This window comes from Azolla caroliniana, unplaced genomic scaffold, assembly GCF_043228905.1.
Source record: "Azolla caroliniana isolate FFs.n. ecotype wild unplaced genomic scaffold, voAzoCaro1.0.p SCAF_22, whole genome shotgun sequence".
NCBI lineage: Eukaryota > Viridiplantae > Streptophyta > Polypodiopsida > Salviniales > Salviniaceae > Azolla > Azolla caroliniana.
In genome coordinates this window covers 9,728,998-9,744,807 of record NW_028230457.1, presented here as the reverse complement: position 1 = coordinate 9,744,807, position 15,810 = coordinate 9,728,998, and the positions used below count along the sequence as shown (strand labels likewise).

Below are 15,810 nucleotides of genomic sequence, written 5' to 3'. Positions count from 1 at the left end.
CGATCATCCTTCTATATGAACCATTATCAAAAAGGTAGAAAAGATATGCTTACAACCATAATGATGCTCCTTGAAATAAGGTTGAAACCCCTCGAAGTTTTTAGAGGGTCTATGTTGAGAATCAAGCTCAACTTGGTCTAGTGTGTGAACTCACCTTGAGAGTGAAGAGACACTCCAACGGTCAAGAGTCACCATTATGTCACCACTTTGTATTCTAGCATTTAGTATGAGTCATAGAATCATATTCTATGACACATAACTTATGAGCTTTCACATTCCCCATGCTCCATGGGGCTTGTAGTTAATGAAGAGAGAGGGTGACTACATAAAGCACCCTCCTCCCACCTTGTATAATGTTGAGTCTTTCTCCTTTGTTAATATACTTAACCTTGCGTATTCTCTGTGTCTTATTCCTTGTCTCTCTCTCACTTTCTCTCTCTCTCTCATACACACACATAACTCATATCTCTTCGGCTTCACAAGAATCCATCTCTTGATTCTTTACATGGTATCAGAGCGATTTGGTAGCTCGATCTAGCACATTCGCCTCATCGTGATCGTGTGTTGTGCTCCACGCCGACGACCAAGAACCGGCTCATCGCTATCGTAGCTTCGCTACATAGCTCGCATTCGAAGAGAGGAGAAGAAGTAGAAGAATTGACATAATGAATACTCAAATGGGGAACGCTCTCCCTACCAAGAAGTTGGATTGAAACAACTTCGCATCTTGGGAGTACAAGATGCACCAATACCTTGTCGGACAAGGCTATTGGAGCTACATCAAAGGAGCGCATGAAGATCGACCCGCCGAAGCGGCTCCCGGATACGCGACATGGGAGCAAGCCGCAAGCCGCGTGATGTATTGTTTGGCGACATGTGTTCACGAACACATACTCGGTTACATTCGTGAAGCCAAGACGCCGAAGGACGCGTGGGAAAACCTACGAAAGATTTTCGCCGCCAACACGACCGCGAGGAAGCTTCAACTCCACCAAGAGTTGAACAACATTCAACAAATGGATATGTCCATCACAACATACACCTTGAAGATCAAGGAGCTTTGCGACTCGCTCGGCTCAATAAGAGTAAGTATAGATGATGATGAGATGGTGCAAATATGCCTCGGCGGCCTCGCACCACAGTTCGGCGCGATGCGAACTGCCGTTCTAGCATGGGAGAAATCTCCCTCCTTCGAGCTCCAATCAATGTTATTGGTCGAAGAAAACCACGTGCGTACAAGGAGCAATGAGTCGGAAGGCCACATGCTCTACACACACTCTAATGGAGGAAGAGGACGCGGACGAGTGAGAGGCCGATTCGGCCAAGGACAAGGCGGACGAGGTCCGACCTACGACAACAACTCCCAATTTCGGCCGCAAAACGGAGGCCAACGAGGAACCTTCGCAAGAAGGAGGAGCTTCCACTCCGGCCCGAGCCATCAAAACACAACCGAATGTGGATATTGCGGAAAGCTCGGCCACCACGAAGAAGAGTGCCAAAAGAAGATTCGTGTATCGGCTTCCACAAGCCGACAACTCACGAATTACGCGCACAATTCCGACTACGAAGAGTATAGCGAAATGTACGGGCACAACTCCGACTACGAGGATCGTGGTGGAATGTACGCATACAACTTCGAACGTGGCGGAATGTTCATGATGAAACATAGAGCAAAGTCTATGTCGGCCTCTACCTCAACTAGTGCCCTCAATTCGGAGGACGTATGGTTTGTTGACTTTGGAGCCTCAAACCATATGACATCCCACAAAGAATGGTTTCTCGAACTTCGAGAGCCTGAGCGACCCGGTTATGTCGAAACCGGAGATGATACTACGCACCCGATTCGGCACATCGGCAATGTTCCGTTCGGCGAAAGAGGTAAGCAAACATACATTAAAAATGTCTTGCATGTACCCACCATCACAAAGAATTTGGTCTCAGTCGGCCAAATGGTTGAGCAAGGGATGCAAGTACGATTTGACCAAGAAGGGTGCTTCATCGAAAAAGAAGGCCGAATCATCGAACGCGGAAGAAGAGAGGGCCGGATGTTCATTCTCGATTCGCACGAGATGAAATCCGCCATGTTCGCGAAAAGCACGAAAGCCAACTCCGACATAGAGCTATGGCATAAGCGAATCGGCCACATCAATCTCAACAAATTCAAAGCAATGAAATCGAAAGGAGTCGTCATCGGACTCCCGACATTCAAAGAGAAGGAGATTGAAGGTGTATGCGAAGCGTGCCAATTCGGCAAGCAACACCAACACCCATTTCCGAAGGAGCGGAATGTGAGCAAAGGCGTACTCGACGTAATTCATTCCGATGTATGGGGTCCGGCTCAAATGGCGATATTCGGCGGATGCCGATATTACGTGCTCTTCATCGACGACTTTTCTAGGCACACTTGGATCTACCCGATGCGGCAAAAGAGCGAAGTGTTCGGACACTTCCAAAATTTCAAGAATGAAGTCGAGAAAGCCACGGGCCGACATGTACGATGCCTTCGATCGGATGGCGGCAAGGAGTACTTCTCGGACGATTTCACGACGTATCTCCGAAAGGAAGGAATTTGGTGAGAATTCACTTGCCGACACACTCCCAAACAAAACGGTGTAGCCGAGCGCAAAAATTGGCACATCCTCGAAGTAGCGCAGGCCATGATGATCGAGAATCATATGCCCAAGTCATACTGGGCCGAAGCGGCAAATACGGCCGTCTACCTAATGAACCGGTGTACAACATCCGGCGTGCACGAGGTCACTCAGAAAGAAGCCGAACCTATCACATGTTCGGATATTCGGCTCCATTGCATACGTGCACATCCCCAACGAGAAGCGTCAAAAGCTCGACCCGAAGTCGGAGAAATGTATCCTCGTAGGATACTCACTGGAGCAAAAGGGGTACAAGTGCTACAACCCCTCAACTCGAAAATCTCGAGTAAGTCGAGACGTCGTCTTTGACGAGTCCGCATCTTGGTACGCACCAGAGACAACTTCGACTCCGACCCCGCTCGACCCAGAATCCACCGAACAAGAGATAGAGGATGAAGATCACCTTACGCGCATGTTCGAAGAAAGTCCGATCACGACCCGACTGAGCGGACCACAAGAGCCTTTGAGTGATCAAAGCACATCACGGCCTAGCCCGAAGATGGACAAAGGCAAGGCGAAAATGGCGGAATATGAAGACGATCGCTTCGATGATGATGAATCGACTCACTCACTCGACAGTGAGTTCGGCGGTTTCGAGGTACCAATCGGAGCTAAGAAAGCCCTCATCTCTCCAAATGAAAAACTCTGCCGATCCACCTGTGAAAAGAACCCCGTAAGCCAATTCGGCTACAATGATTATATGGCGTACCATTACGCCTTTATGATGAAGGTAGCGACAGTACGGGAGCCGGAAACCTTTTCGGAAGCCGCGATGGATCGAAGCAATGAACGAGGAGATGCAGGCACTACGGAAGAACGAGACGTGGGATCTCGTTTCCACTTCATCACACAAAAAGGAGATCGGATGCAGATGGATCTACAAGGTGAAGTATAACGTTGATGGCTCCGTAAACCGCTACAAAGCTCGACTCGTAGCAAAAGGATACGCTCAAACGCATGGCGTCGACTACGAAGAGACCTTTGCCCCGGTGGCAAAGATGACGACGGTGCGGACCGTAATTGCGATTGCCGCGGCCAAAGGGTGGCACCTCCATCAAATGGACGTCAAGAACGCCTTTCTACAAGGTGAATTAGAAGAGGAGGTCTACATGATCCAACCACCTGGTTTCAACTCGAGCACTCATCCAAAAGCCGTATGCCGACTCAAGAAGCCACTCTACGGCCTCAAGCAAGCACCGCGTGCTTGGCATTCGAAGATAACGCAATATCTTCATGAAATCGGCTTTCGTATGTCAAAATCGGACAACTCCCTCTACATACGAAGCGATTCCGCAAGTCCGATCGTCATCATTTTATATGTGGATGACCTAATCATTGGAGGTGAGCATCTCGTCGAAATCAATAAAGTCAAATCCCTCCTTTCTGACAAGTTCGAGATGACGGACATGAAGGAGCTCCACTACTTCCTCGGCATCGAGGTAATTCGAACTCCAGCCGGAATCATGATCTCTCAACGGCACTACATCCTCAACTTATTATACAAGTTCGGGATGGCTGAGTGCAAATCTGTGGCAACCCCGCTCGATCGTAATCTCAAACTAGATGCGAACTCCGGCACCAAAGCGTGTGAGCCGACTCAGTATCGGCAACTCATCGAGAGTCTCATCTACCTCACGATCACTCGACCCGATCTCAGTTATCCGGCCGGTCTCCTTAGCCAATTCATGCAAACACCACGTGATACTCACTTGGATTGCGCTAAGCAAGTTCTACGATACGTGAGCGGCACAATGGATTGCGGCATCCTCTACGAGACTGTGATGCCAATACGACTCGAGGGGTACACAGACGCTAATTGGGCCGGCTACAAAGCTGATAGAAGATCAACCTTCGGATTTGTTTTCTCCCTCGGCAATGGAGCAATATCCTGGAGTAGCAAGAAGCAGCCCACCGTCGCTCTTTCGAGTACGGAGGCGGAATATAGGGGCGCAGCCGTAGCTGCATGTGAAGTCGTATGGCTCAAGAAGATTTTAACGGATCTGGGCGTACCCATCAAGGATCTGACTTCCCTTTACTGTGACAACATGAGCAACATCTATCTGGCTTGGAACCCGATGTTCCACGTGCGGACAAAGCACATCGAAGTGCACTATCACTTCATCCGAGAGCGCGTTCTAGCTGGCGATGTCAACCTACAACACATTAGCACCAATCTTCAAACGGCCGACATCTTCACTAAAGCCTTAGGAGCCGACAAGCTGTGGCAATTCATGACCGATCTCGGATTGACGATCCCTGACCTGCCAAGCTTGAGGGGGAGTACTGAAGACACTACGCAATAACGCGTGGATTCCGCAACCACACAACGAAGCAGCGAAGAGCCGATCTACCGCGCAAAGCCGCGAAGAAAGACGCAAGCCGAAACACAGACTTCGCACAACGCAAGTTGGAGCACGGATTCCGCAACTCCGCATAAAGCGAGCCGACGCGGACTCCGGAACGAGAGTTGAAGCGGATTTCGGATACCGTCTAAAACCGACCCGGCTTGAGCTTAAGGGGGCGTGTTGAGAATCAAGCTCAACTTGGTCTAGTGTGTGAACTCACCTTGAGAGTGAAGAGACACTCCAACGGTCAAGAGTCACCATTATGTCACCACTTTGTATTCTAGCATTTAGTATGAGTCATAGAATCATATTCTATGACACATAACTTATGAGCTTTCACATTCCCCATGCTCCATGGGGCTTGTAGTTAATGAAGAGAGAGGGTGACTACATAAAGCACTCTCCTCCCACCTTGTATAATGTTGAGTCTTTCTCCTTTGTTAATATACTTAACCTTGCATATTCTCTGTGTCTTATTCCTTGTCTCTCTCTCACTCTCTCTCTCTCATACACACACATAACTCATATCTCTTCGGCTTCATAAGAATCCATCTCTTGATTCTTTACAGTCTATAATGTGAAAGACGACAATCTTTCCGTAAGTGAATTATAAAAGTCACTTTTCTTCCTTTTTTAGCTCCTTGTTTAATATTTAGTCTTCTTTCTCCCTTGTAATTTGAGTTATAGTTTGAATTGTGTTTCTGCGAAGGGGGGCAACACAACCCATAAGAGTATTGCACTTCTAAGGATCACTATCAAGTCTCAAGGGGTCACCTTCCTCTTGATGGGCTAACCAAGGGATTGGAGGACGTCACTCACCAATGACAAAGACCATCTCATACATGAACCAATAAAAACACTCTCCACTTCATGCAACTACAAGATCCTCAAAGGCCTATTAGATTAATATAAAATTAACACACACTTACTCACTACACTAATATATGGTAATCTTAATTAAATCAATAATTACTAAATAAGAAACGTACAAGGGTCTCAATTAACTATATATAATTACTAAGTAAAAAATATTAATGTGGAAAAGATATATGGAGGAAAGTGACTCTTAGTGAATGCAAAAGGGAAAGAATGAGAACCAAAATATCACCCCAAAGTTAGGGCATCCAAACACCTCTTTTACATGAGATCTCGTGCCCTTTTATACAAGTTAGAAATCATAAAGGGTTTGTTTCGCATTACAAGCCCATTGGTTACTAACTATTCCTACCTAATAAAGGGTAGTTCCCACAAATTACAGTGTCATGTTTCTTACATACATTTGGCCTATGACCAATATTTTAGATTGGAAAGACTAAGACTTATAGGGTGTTTAAAACTAAAGAATATAACCTTATTTCTTTTAACAAATCTTTATCTCCATCTCTCTCGTATATATATATTTGTGGAGTGATTAGTTTTAAGCATTATTTAGCCAAACCCTAATCACTCCTCCATTTGTATGTTTTGTCTTCACTCACATTAATAGAACAAGGATAAGTTCTTTTGTTTGTAGTTCAGTGTATGTATCTATGATTACCCATATTAAGATACTAGTGCGCTTCTTAATGAGGTTTGTACTTTTGAGAGAGGGGAGCAAGGTGTATGTATCAACACTACCTGAGGGTAACGTTATGAAAGTGTTGGACAACCTCTCTTGCCCGACTCGCCATCAATAGGGAATACGACGGCTTGGACCCCTTGACAAATGACATTGTCATTGAAATCCAACTCTACCAATAGAAAGATGGGCACTTTCACTTTGCACTTTCCATGCATGCATTAACATAACACTAACTTATAATTTACTATGTAAAAAACATTCATTACTTACATATATTTAGCAATGTGTCATCCTAGCATCGGCACAACAACATCTATTCTCATGTGTCAAGAAGTGTAGAATTTAGTGATGCTTATTTTTGCATCCTTAAAAAGATCGTTTCTTAAATGCCCTTCCATTAAGTTGGTGTGCTTCTAGTACTGTGCCTTAGGCATAATGTAATGATAAGGAAGGATGGTCATAGTAACTCAAACCCTACATGTTTGAATCTTAGAATAGTTACCAAAAATGGGGTCTTGTTCATTGAGTTAAATGATATGTCTAACATGTTGGTATTAGCAAGTTGATGGGCATGCATGAAGTCACCCTTTTAGCACCACCATGTTCACATATTGTACATTTATTATGTAGTTTTTACACAATGGCTTAACATCAAGAACTCGTATTTTGTAAAACTACTTACCAATGCATGCTTCTAGCATCAACATGGCACCAATAGCAAAATGATGAGGAATTTGGTTTCTTCTTGACCCAAAAACGTTATGTGCACTTTATCTCAAGAGAAAGTTCAACTTGAGGTCTTTTAACCCCATTTACCCTTAAACATTTTTGAAGGACACATAACATTTGAATATGAGCGCATAGATAGATATTATAAATGACTAGTTGGTTTGTGATAGATCAAAGATGAATGTTACGTCAATAATCAAGATTCTAGATGACTATCAAGATTCGGCCCAACAGCTACAAATCTAATTATCAAGGTGGAGATTTGTAATTGTTGTTTTGAACCATTTGCATATTTTTCCTAACTATTTGTGGTCATCTATACACATGAGACAAAAGTGTCACATGATGTAAAGTAATATGCCTTGTACACAAGATGGTACCATGGTGAAAACTTTTTTTTAGTAACACTTTTATTACTAGTGGGAAACCTCAAAGTGAGGTGAAAACCCACAAAGAATAAAGAAAAATATACAAGTGTCGATTAGACACTAAAGAGCTTAAAAGCACTCAAAGTAAAGGTTGTAAATTTGGAGTGTGATGTCCCTAAGTTGCAAACAATCAAATAGAGATTGCCTAAGGGATTTCTTAAAGAAGCTAATTTCATGCAATTAGTTTCGATCAAAAGACCTTATTATTGCGGGTTGTCCAAATGATCCAAATTGCCCAAAGTCGTGTCCATTGGAGAAAATAAGCATTGTCCGATAGGGCTCATGGAATTTGTCCAAATATCCAAAAGTGTTTACCAAACCTTCGGCCAGGAAATCTGTGATAAAGAGATGCACTTAGTCTTTGTACAAATGTTGTAGTGAATGAGCAAGTCCATAATAAGTGTATAATTCTAAGTTCGCTACTCATTCCTCTAAAAAAGGCCGTATACTTTAATTTGAGTTATTTTGTCTTGATTATTAAGATATTTAAGTTATACTCCATAAAAGTATTTAGCTCAACATTAAGATTCTTTTGATCCATCAAGTATGTTAATTATATATTATGTGTTGGCTTTTCATCATTCAAAATTTGTTTGCTTTGCTAATTTAGCATCATGGTAATTCATGTTCAGAAGGAATTGGGATAAATATGGACAATGCCCATGATTTAGCCACTAATGTGACAACAACAACACAAAAAAATAGCTTATTACATAATAACCCTAATGTTAACACATTTTTGTTCATTTTGTTACTAAATCTTGTTTTCGGACATTCTCTTGCCATAGTAGTCCAAGTCCAATATGGAGTAGAGGCACGGGGATGTACCATCTTCAAAGCTAAGAGGGGAAACTTTTGAGACATGAAAAAGATGTTTCTAAGATATGATACCCTACAAATTGAAAATTGAAACAGCCACACCCTTCACAGTGAATGCTACTAGACACAAGATCATGACACTTCCTTATAGACAAAAATCATTAGCTAGCTATTGGTAGATTGATCTCAAGGTCAAACTATATGAATGTTTTGTAGAGGAAGTGAGTTTGTAAATCCATTTCCTTTAAGGAAATTTGTAAATAGTGAAATCATCTCAAAGTCCCAAAGGATTTTTCTTAGGAGGAAAATGGTTAATGAACTTATTGATGTAATAATCTCGAAGTGAAAACATGACTGGTTTTACAATGAAGAATGCAGAGACTTATTGCTTTAGACTTAAACCCATGAGCTTGATAGTATAAAGCAAAACCTTAAGCATTACATTTATGCATAGTTTAAATGAATGTCGATAAAATGCAAATGCTTTCACTGTGCTTTGGCAAACAGCAAATTCTTCTAATTTATTAAGGGTTTCCTTTCCCATACCTTGGAAGCTAGACTGCAGAAGACCTCCAGAAGATGAATCAAAGCTACACCCTTGGGGCAACCAACTGACCTTGGAGTTCTTGGTGTGACACTAGAACCTATATCGAAGTCAAAACCAGGATTACCAGAAAAAGAAAGTTCACAACTTTTACCTGGGGCAAAAATTTTAACTTCAAATTTTCAAATTGCTTTTTTTTGGAACCACTATGTGCAGATACCTAAATTGCCATTTCCACTGCCTTTTGATGTAACTCATTGGTAGGTTCCTAGGAAAGAGCACATACTTTCTCAATGATTAGCCCTCAAATTAAACCATCATATGTTAGGCCAGAACTATGTATCTTGTAGCATGTGGGCATACGAATGTGATGAAAAGAAGAGTGAATAAAATAGTGCAAGTAATGCAAGTGCATTAACATTCAATAAATCCAGAATCTTGTATACAGTTGGAAGAAATGACCATGCAAAATAGAGTACAAGAAAAAAATAACATCGTCAAGTAAAAGGGTGATGTTACCATCAAAATAGAACGAAATTTTTTGTTGATGGATCACATCGTATCCTATATGCCTTTGTTAGGAAGGATTTATTTATTGATATCAAGGGATTCAGGAAGAAACATCATGCCACAAGGTTGTTTTTCTCGATGAGCAGCCATTTCCTTCTAAAAAGTCTTTACATTCATCAAAACACACATCGTATTACCTATGGTGAAGCACGTGTTCATGAGATCAAAATGGTTTCCTAAGTAAACACACATGTTCATGCGATCAAAGTAAACTTCCATGTTACCTAAACAGCACTATGACACTAAAGCTTAAAAACAATGCTCAAGTATAAAGAGTTGTATTTCCATTTAAGAAAAAATATATCGATACCTTAGTTTACCTCCAAAGAATTTACATTCTATGGTGATATGCCATCACTAAATCGAGGAGAAGAGAATTTCTATTAAGGACAAAGTTTTCACATGATAAAAAATTGGAAATTTTTCAAAAGGAGAAGAGGAGAGCAGACTTATCATCACTTCTACAGCTTCTTGGAAATAAGTCCAAACATGTTCAAGATCTAGGTATGTTTGAGAAAGATATTCCTTTATACCTTTCACCATATCCACATACGCTTGTCCTTATAGCAAAGCTCCACCCCATCTCGTCAGATTCTGGAGTAACAATAAAGCAATCAAAAGACTGAGTTTTCAATACTTTTAAAGAGATCCTACTGCCAAATTTCATTCCAGTTTTCAACTATGGCAAAGAATATATGCCAATACTGAAAACCGACAATGAACAGAGCATTTAGTGAAGAACCTTAGCTTCAAACGTTACCTCGTGGTAATACACTTAAAGAATGAAAATAAGTTAATGTTGTATGTGTGGGCTCAAATATCCTACCAAAGACGCGAAAACAAAATAGTTGGACAAAATTGTCTTTCAACTGATCCATTTTACATATCTGAAAACCATGTTTTTTTTGAGATCCTATGTATGTCTCAGAAAAGAATCTAGAAAAGACAGTAAAACCCAAACAAAATAAAAATAAAATCATATGTTTTATCTGATCTTATATATGTCCCGAACCGAAACCCTAGAAAAGACAGTAAAACCCAAGAAAAGTAAAAAAATAAAATCACATCCTTTTTTCTCATCTTTTCTATATATGCCATAAACAAAACATCAGAAAAGACAGCAAGACCCCCAGACCCTCCCAAAAGAAAAAAAATAGAACTAGAAGAAACCATAAAGTTCTGTTCAAATAGGTGCCCCAAAAACACCCAAAACAAAGAAATTAAAATTTTTAGCAAAGAAATAATTTAATAATCTAAGCTTTAATTAACTAACCCAACAAAAATTAATTGATCACACTAATGTCCACAGTAACCTGAGCTCACAAGCAATGAAGCAAATGATCCACTAAAGGTAAACCTAGAGCAAGATTCTTAAAAGTAAACCTGCGAAAACTAGGCGAGACGCGGCTCTTACTTGTACAAAAAAGAACCATTGTTCATGACGACACACCTGATGATAGACACATCCTGACTAAGTTGATCAATAACTAGGTCTTCCCTCGATAAGCAGGATATTCAAACACGCATAATTCCTGTCTACATCCATGCCAGTCTTCTCATTAACATTGTTGAATCCTACATCCAAAACGAAAAGGAAACCATCATCTACTTTTCTCAAGAAAAAACCTCACTTATGACTATTTTTATGAGAAAACAAATTTTCTTGCTTTTACTGATAAAATTCTGAAGATAAATCTTGAGCGAGACTTTTGGATTTAGAGCTGAAAAAAGTAGGTGACATGTTGCAACAAAGAACCATTGTTCATGACGACACACCTGGCTAAGTTTGGCCAATAACTAGCTCTCTTCTCGAGTAGCAGGAGATTTGAACAAGCACAATTTCTGTCCACAACCACGCCAATCTTCCTGTTGACACTATGTTGAATCCTAGATCCAAAACTATCATTCCCTTTTGCTTTTACTGAAAACAAACCTTGGGTTGATCATGTCAACATCGGTAACAGTCCATTTGTTGCCCTGGTACAGCTCTGTATGAGGTCAAGCTTCGACTAACAGATACTGGCCATCAAATCTGAGCACAAAAAGTGTAACTGTATCCAATCAGCCCCAGATTTAGAATCAGCTGGATCAGACATACATCCTGTAATCGACTGTACATAACCTTTTAGGAAGGCTTCTGTTTCATATATGAAAATTTGAGAGATGCAAAGGTATGTTGTAAACTGCTCTAGGAATATAGAATAATCCTTTTGTGCCATAGCTGGAGTGTTTCAATAACAAGAGGTTACAGCTTTGTTGCAGTATGTACGCATTGTGTGATACGAGTCTGATATTAGTGTTCTTTCGACCCATGATTCATTTCCTGTTAGTCATCATATGCATTGACTGCTGCACCACATATATTAGAAAATAGAACAAAGGCCCCCTCATCATCTGGTTGCAATTCGATTATGCATTTAGCTATGCACTTTGCTCTCTCTATGTCATTAAATGTCCGGCATGCGCCAAGCAATGCTCTCCACACCATGGCACTAGGTTTACATGTCAATTTGTTGATATATAATTCTGCTTCATCCAAGCAACCTGCACGACCCAAAAGATCAACCATGCATACAAAATGCTCTGTTATTGGCTTGATCTTAAAGAAATGATACATATGATCAAACTGGCTAATGGCTTCCTCAATGAGGCCAGCATGACTACATGCTGACAGCACACCAACAAATGTGACATGATTGGGCGTGAGACCATCCTTCCACATCTCGTTTGTAAGTTTTACGGCTGCATGGCCCTCACTATGCTGAGCATACCCAGCAATCATTGAGGTATACAGTACCATGTCTCGCATCGGAATGTTGTAAAAAACATGTTCAGCTTCTTGTATGATGCCACACTTTGTATACATGTTAACAAGCGCACATCCTATGAATGTATCAGAAACAAGCCCCACTTTCGCAACCCTTGCATGAATGTATTTTCCATGTTCAAGCGCGGCCATGTTTGCACATGTATTCAAAACTATAGTGAATGTGGCATTGTTGGGCACCATTTTCACATCATCCATTTGCTGCAGGAGTTCTAGAGACTCTTCCACATTTCCATCAACTATATACCCTGATAACATGGCATTCCACAGTATAATGTCCTTTTTTGGCAGTTGGTAGAATGCTTGCTTTGCATCATCAATGCTTTTGCATTTGATATACATATCTACAAGTGCACTCCCAACAAAGTCATTTGTCTTATTCAAGAAGTTTAATACAAGTGCATGCATCGTTCTAGCATGCTCGAGGTTCCCAAGGCTTGCAAAAGCATTAAAATTACTTACAAGTGAGACATCCCCAGGTTCAAGACCTTCCTGTTTCATTTGTTCAATGAGACTCAATGCCTTGTCAGAATAACCTTGCTGAGCACATCCTGCAATGATTGTGGTCCATGTTATCACATCTCTCTCTGCCATATTCATGAATATTTGCCATGCATCACTGAAGCTGCCACATTTTACGAACATATCAATACATGCATTTTCCATGAAAATATTCGGTTTGATCCCACTTCGCTTCATGTCCATGAACACCAACTTCCCTTCTTCTAGGTCTCCAATGCCAGAACAAGCATTCAATGCACTCACAAAGGTTACTTCATTTGGCAATATGCCATGACATGCCATCCTCCTATATAGGCATAAAGCCTCCATACATCGATCATGTTTGGCATATCCAGCAATCATTGCTGTCCAAGACACGACATTGCGTTGCGCCATCATATCAAACACTCCCCGAGCATCATCTATGCTCCCACATTTTGCATACATATTGATAAGTGTGTTCGCTGAAAAGAGGCCGATTTCAACACCAAATTTCATCATATGCCCATGGATATACATGCCGAGGTTGAGATTGGACAATGAAGAACATGCCTTAAGGATGCTAACCAAAGTGACAGAATCAGGCCTCAATCCCCCACATTCAAGGAAACCAAAAAGCTGAAAAGCCAATCTAGGCTTTGCAAATTTAGCGTAGGCTCCTATCATCATGTTCCATGCTATCAAATCTCGGCCAGGCATGCTATCAAATACATAACGAGCTTCGGCTAGGTTTCCCAATTGGATATACATGTTCATAATAGATGTCCATAGAAAGATAGTAGCATTTAAACCACTGTTAAGAATGTACGCATGAAGTGCTTTACCTTCAGCTATGGCTTTGAATCTGATACAGCCTTGAACTATGCACACATAATCAGTTGAAGTGGGGTAGACACCGTTCTTCCTCTTTGACGATAACAGGTCCAAGGCCTCTTTGAGCTTGGCCTGGCTGCAGAGTAGCTGGAGCTCTTCAGTGAGCGATTTACTCCCGGACATGACGTCTTTGCCACAGATTAAAAGACGGAAAATGATGAGAAAGGGATTGGGTGAAGTGGGTACAACCAGTACTGTAAGTAGCTCTTACAAAGGTATTCCAAGTCTTTTATATTGAACTCTGCTAGATTTCTTTTCCGTTGTTCCATCGATGCTAAAACTTTGTTCGATTGAGCCACAATGTCTCTTTTACGAGATGTAATCTTCGATCGATTTGCGTCAATCAGTTTCCAGTTAATGCTTACAAAGATTGGCGACAGAATTTGCCCTCTCACATGAAGCTTTTGCAGATTAAACCATTCGAACATGTAGATATTAAATAGCTGTGTGAATTTGAACAAAGATTAGCGTCGATTGAATGAATACAGATTGAATGTTAGACACATTATAAAAAAACTTGAATATATAGCGTCGATTGAATGAATACAGATTGAATGTTAGATACATTATAAAAAAAACTTGAATATATACGTAAAATATATGCACATACAGATTAGATACATTATAAAACTTGGATTCAAGTAATTCGACAAGTGCACAGAGGGTAATGCTGTGGCAATAGGTAATAGAATGGCGCCCATTGTGGCAAATTCTAGGTTTTTTTATCCTTTTCTACAAATTAATCGATCATTTTTGTATATGTATTATTAGTGCCAGAAATTCTGTCAATGAGGAATCACACCCATTGGGCTAAGGAAATACCAGTTATTTCTGTTTTTCTCTCACTGAGTATTTCAATGAAGTTAGGGTTTAAAGGTTTAGGTTAAATTTATGCTTATGCAAAACATACATTATTTCTGTTTTTCTCTCACTGAGTATTTTAATGAAGTTAGGGTTTAAAGGTTTAGGTTTAAATTATGTTTATGCAAAACATACATACACATGTAAACATAATCATACAGGGTTTAGGTTTAGGGTTCGTATAGAGGCTTACGATTTAGGTTTAGGGTTTAGAGCTAGTACCATGTTAGGCAAGTATTTCTTTGTGTATATAATGCATACATCCATCGGATATACGTACATATGTATATACATGAATACATATGTATATTCATACAATACAATACATACATATGTACGTACGTACAAACATTCATCCAATACATACGTACATATCTACAAACATTCATACAATACGTACGTACGTATGTACATACATACATACATTACATAACATTCATACAATACATAAATGTATGAATACATCCCTATAGTATGTCCAAACATACAACATACATACATAATTACATAACATTCATACAATACATTCATGTATGCCAACCATATGTCCAAACATACATACATACATACATACACACACACACATACATAAATACCTATGTACGTATGTACATACAAATAGACATAGGATCGTTTTTAAAGGATGACAATTGCAATGTCGACATGCCTCTGATGAAGATAGTGATATCTCGGGTGCCATTAGTCTCCAAGCGTGACTTTGATCCTGTTAGGAATATGTCCCTCCTATGGGAGAAGTTGACAGTCGATGTCTATGAGAGAAGTCAATAGTCGAACAGAGACAAGCCGACATTGGATGGTCGGTTGGATCAACCAGCGAGTCGACAGGGTTGTCGATTGCTCGGTGCTTTGAAGGAGATAGAGAGAGTCGACTACATCATGGATGCTCCTGGTCAAGGAGAAGGCCGACTAGTCGAGCCGAATGGATAGCCCACATGGGAGTCGGCTAGACGGGCCGACTAGAAAATCGACATAGGAGTCGATTAGTTGGCTGATCAACTAAGATTAATTATAATGAAAGCTATGTTTGTAAATAGCCCATATTGTGTATGAGTATAAATACACCTAGGGCAAACATAGTGT

The 15,810-nt window shown here is 40.7% G+C and overlaps 1 protein-coding gene across 1 annotated transcript; it reads right to left on the bottom strand.

Annotated features, from left to right (window-relative positions):
* Positions 1-7,673: 7,673 nt before the first annotated feature.
* Positions 7,674-14,370, bottom strand: LOC147849954 (pentatricopeptide repeat-containing protein At4g13650-like). The gene is made up of 6 exons (XM_087337162.1): positions 11,424-14,370; positions 11,098-11,222; positions 10,181-10,241; positions 9,298-9,345; positions 9,080-9,177; positions 7,674-8,049 (listed from the first exon to the last, which is right to left on the bottom strand). Exon 1 carries the CDS (start codon positions 13,969-13,971, stop codon positions 11,974-11,976), a length of 1,998 nt encoding a protein of 665 aa, XP_087193288.1. The 5' UTR covers positions 13,972-14,370; the 3' UTR covers positions 7,674-8,049; positions 9,080-9,177; positions 9,298-9,345; positions 10,181-10,241; positions 11,098-11,222; positions 11,424-11,973.
* Between the last annotated feature and the right edge of the window lie 1,440 nt (positions 14,371-15,810).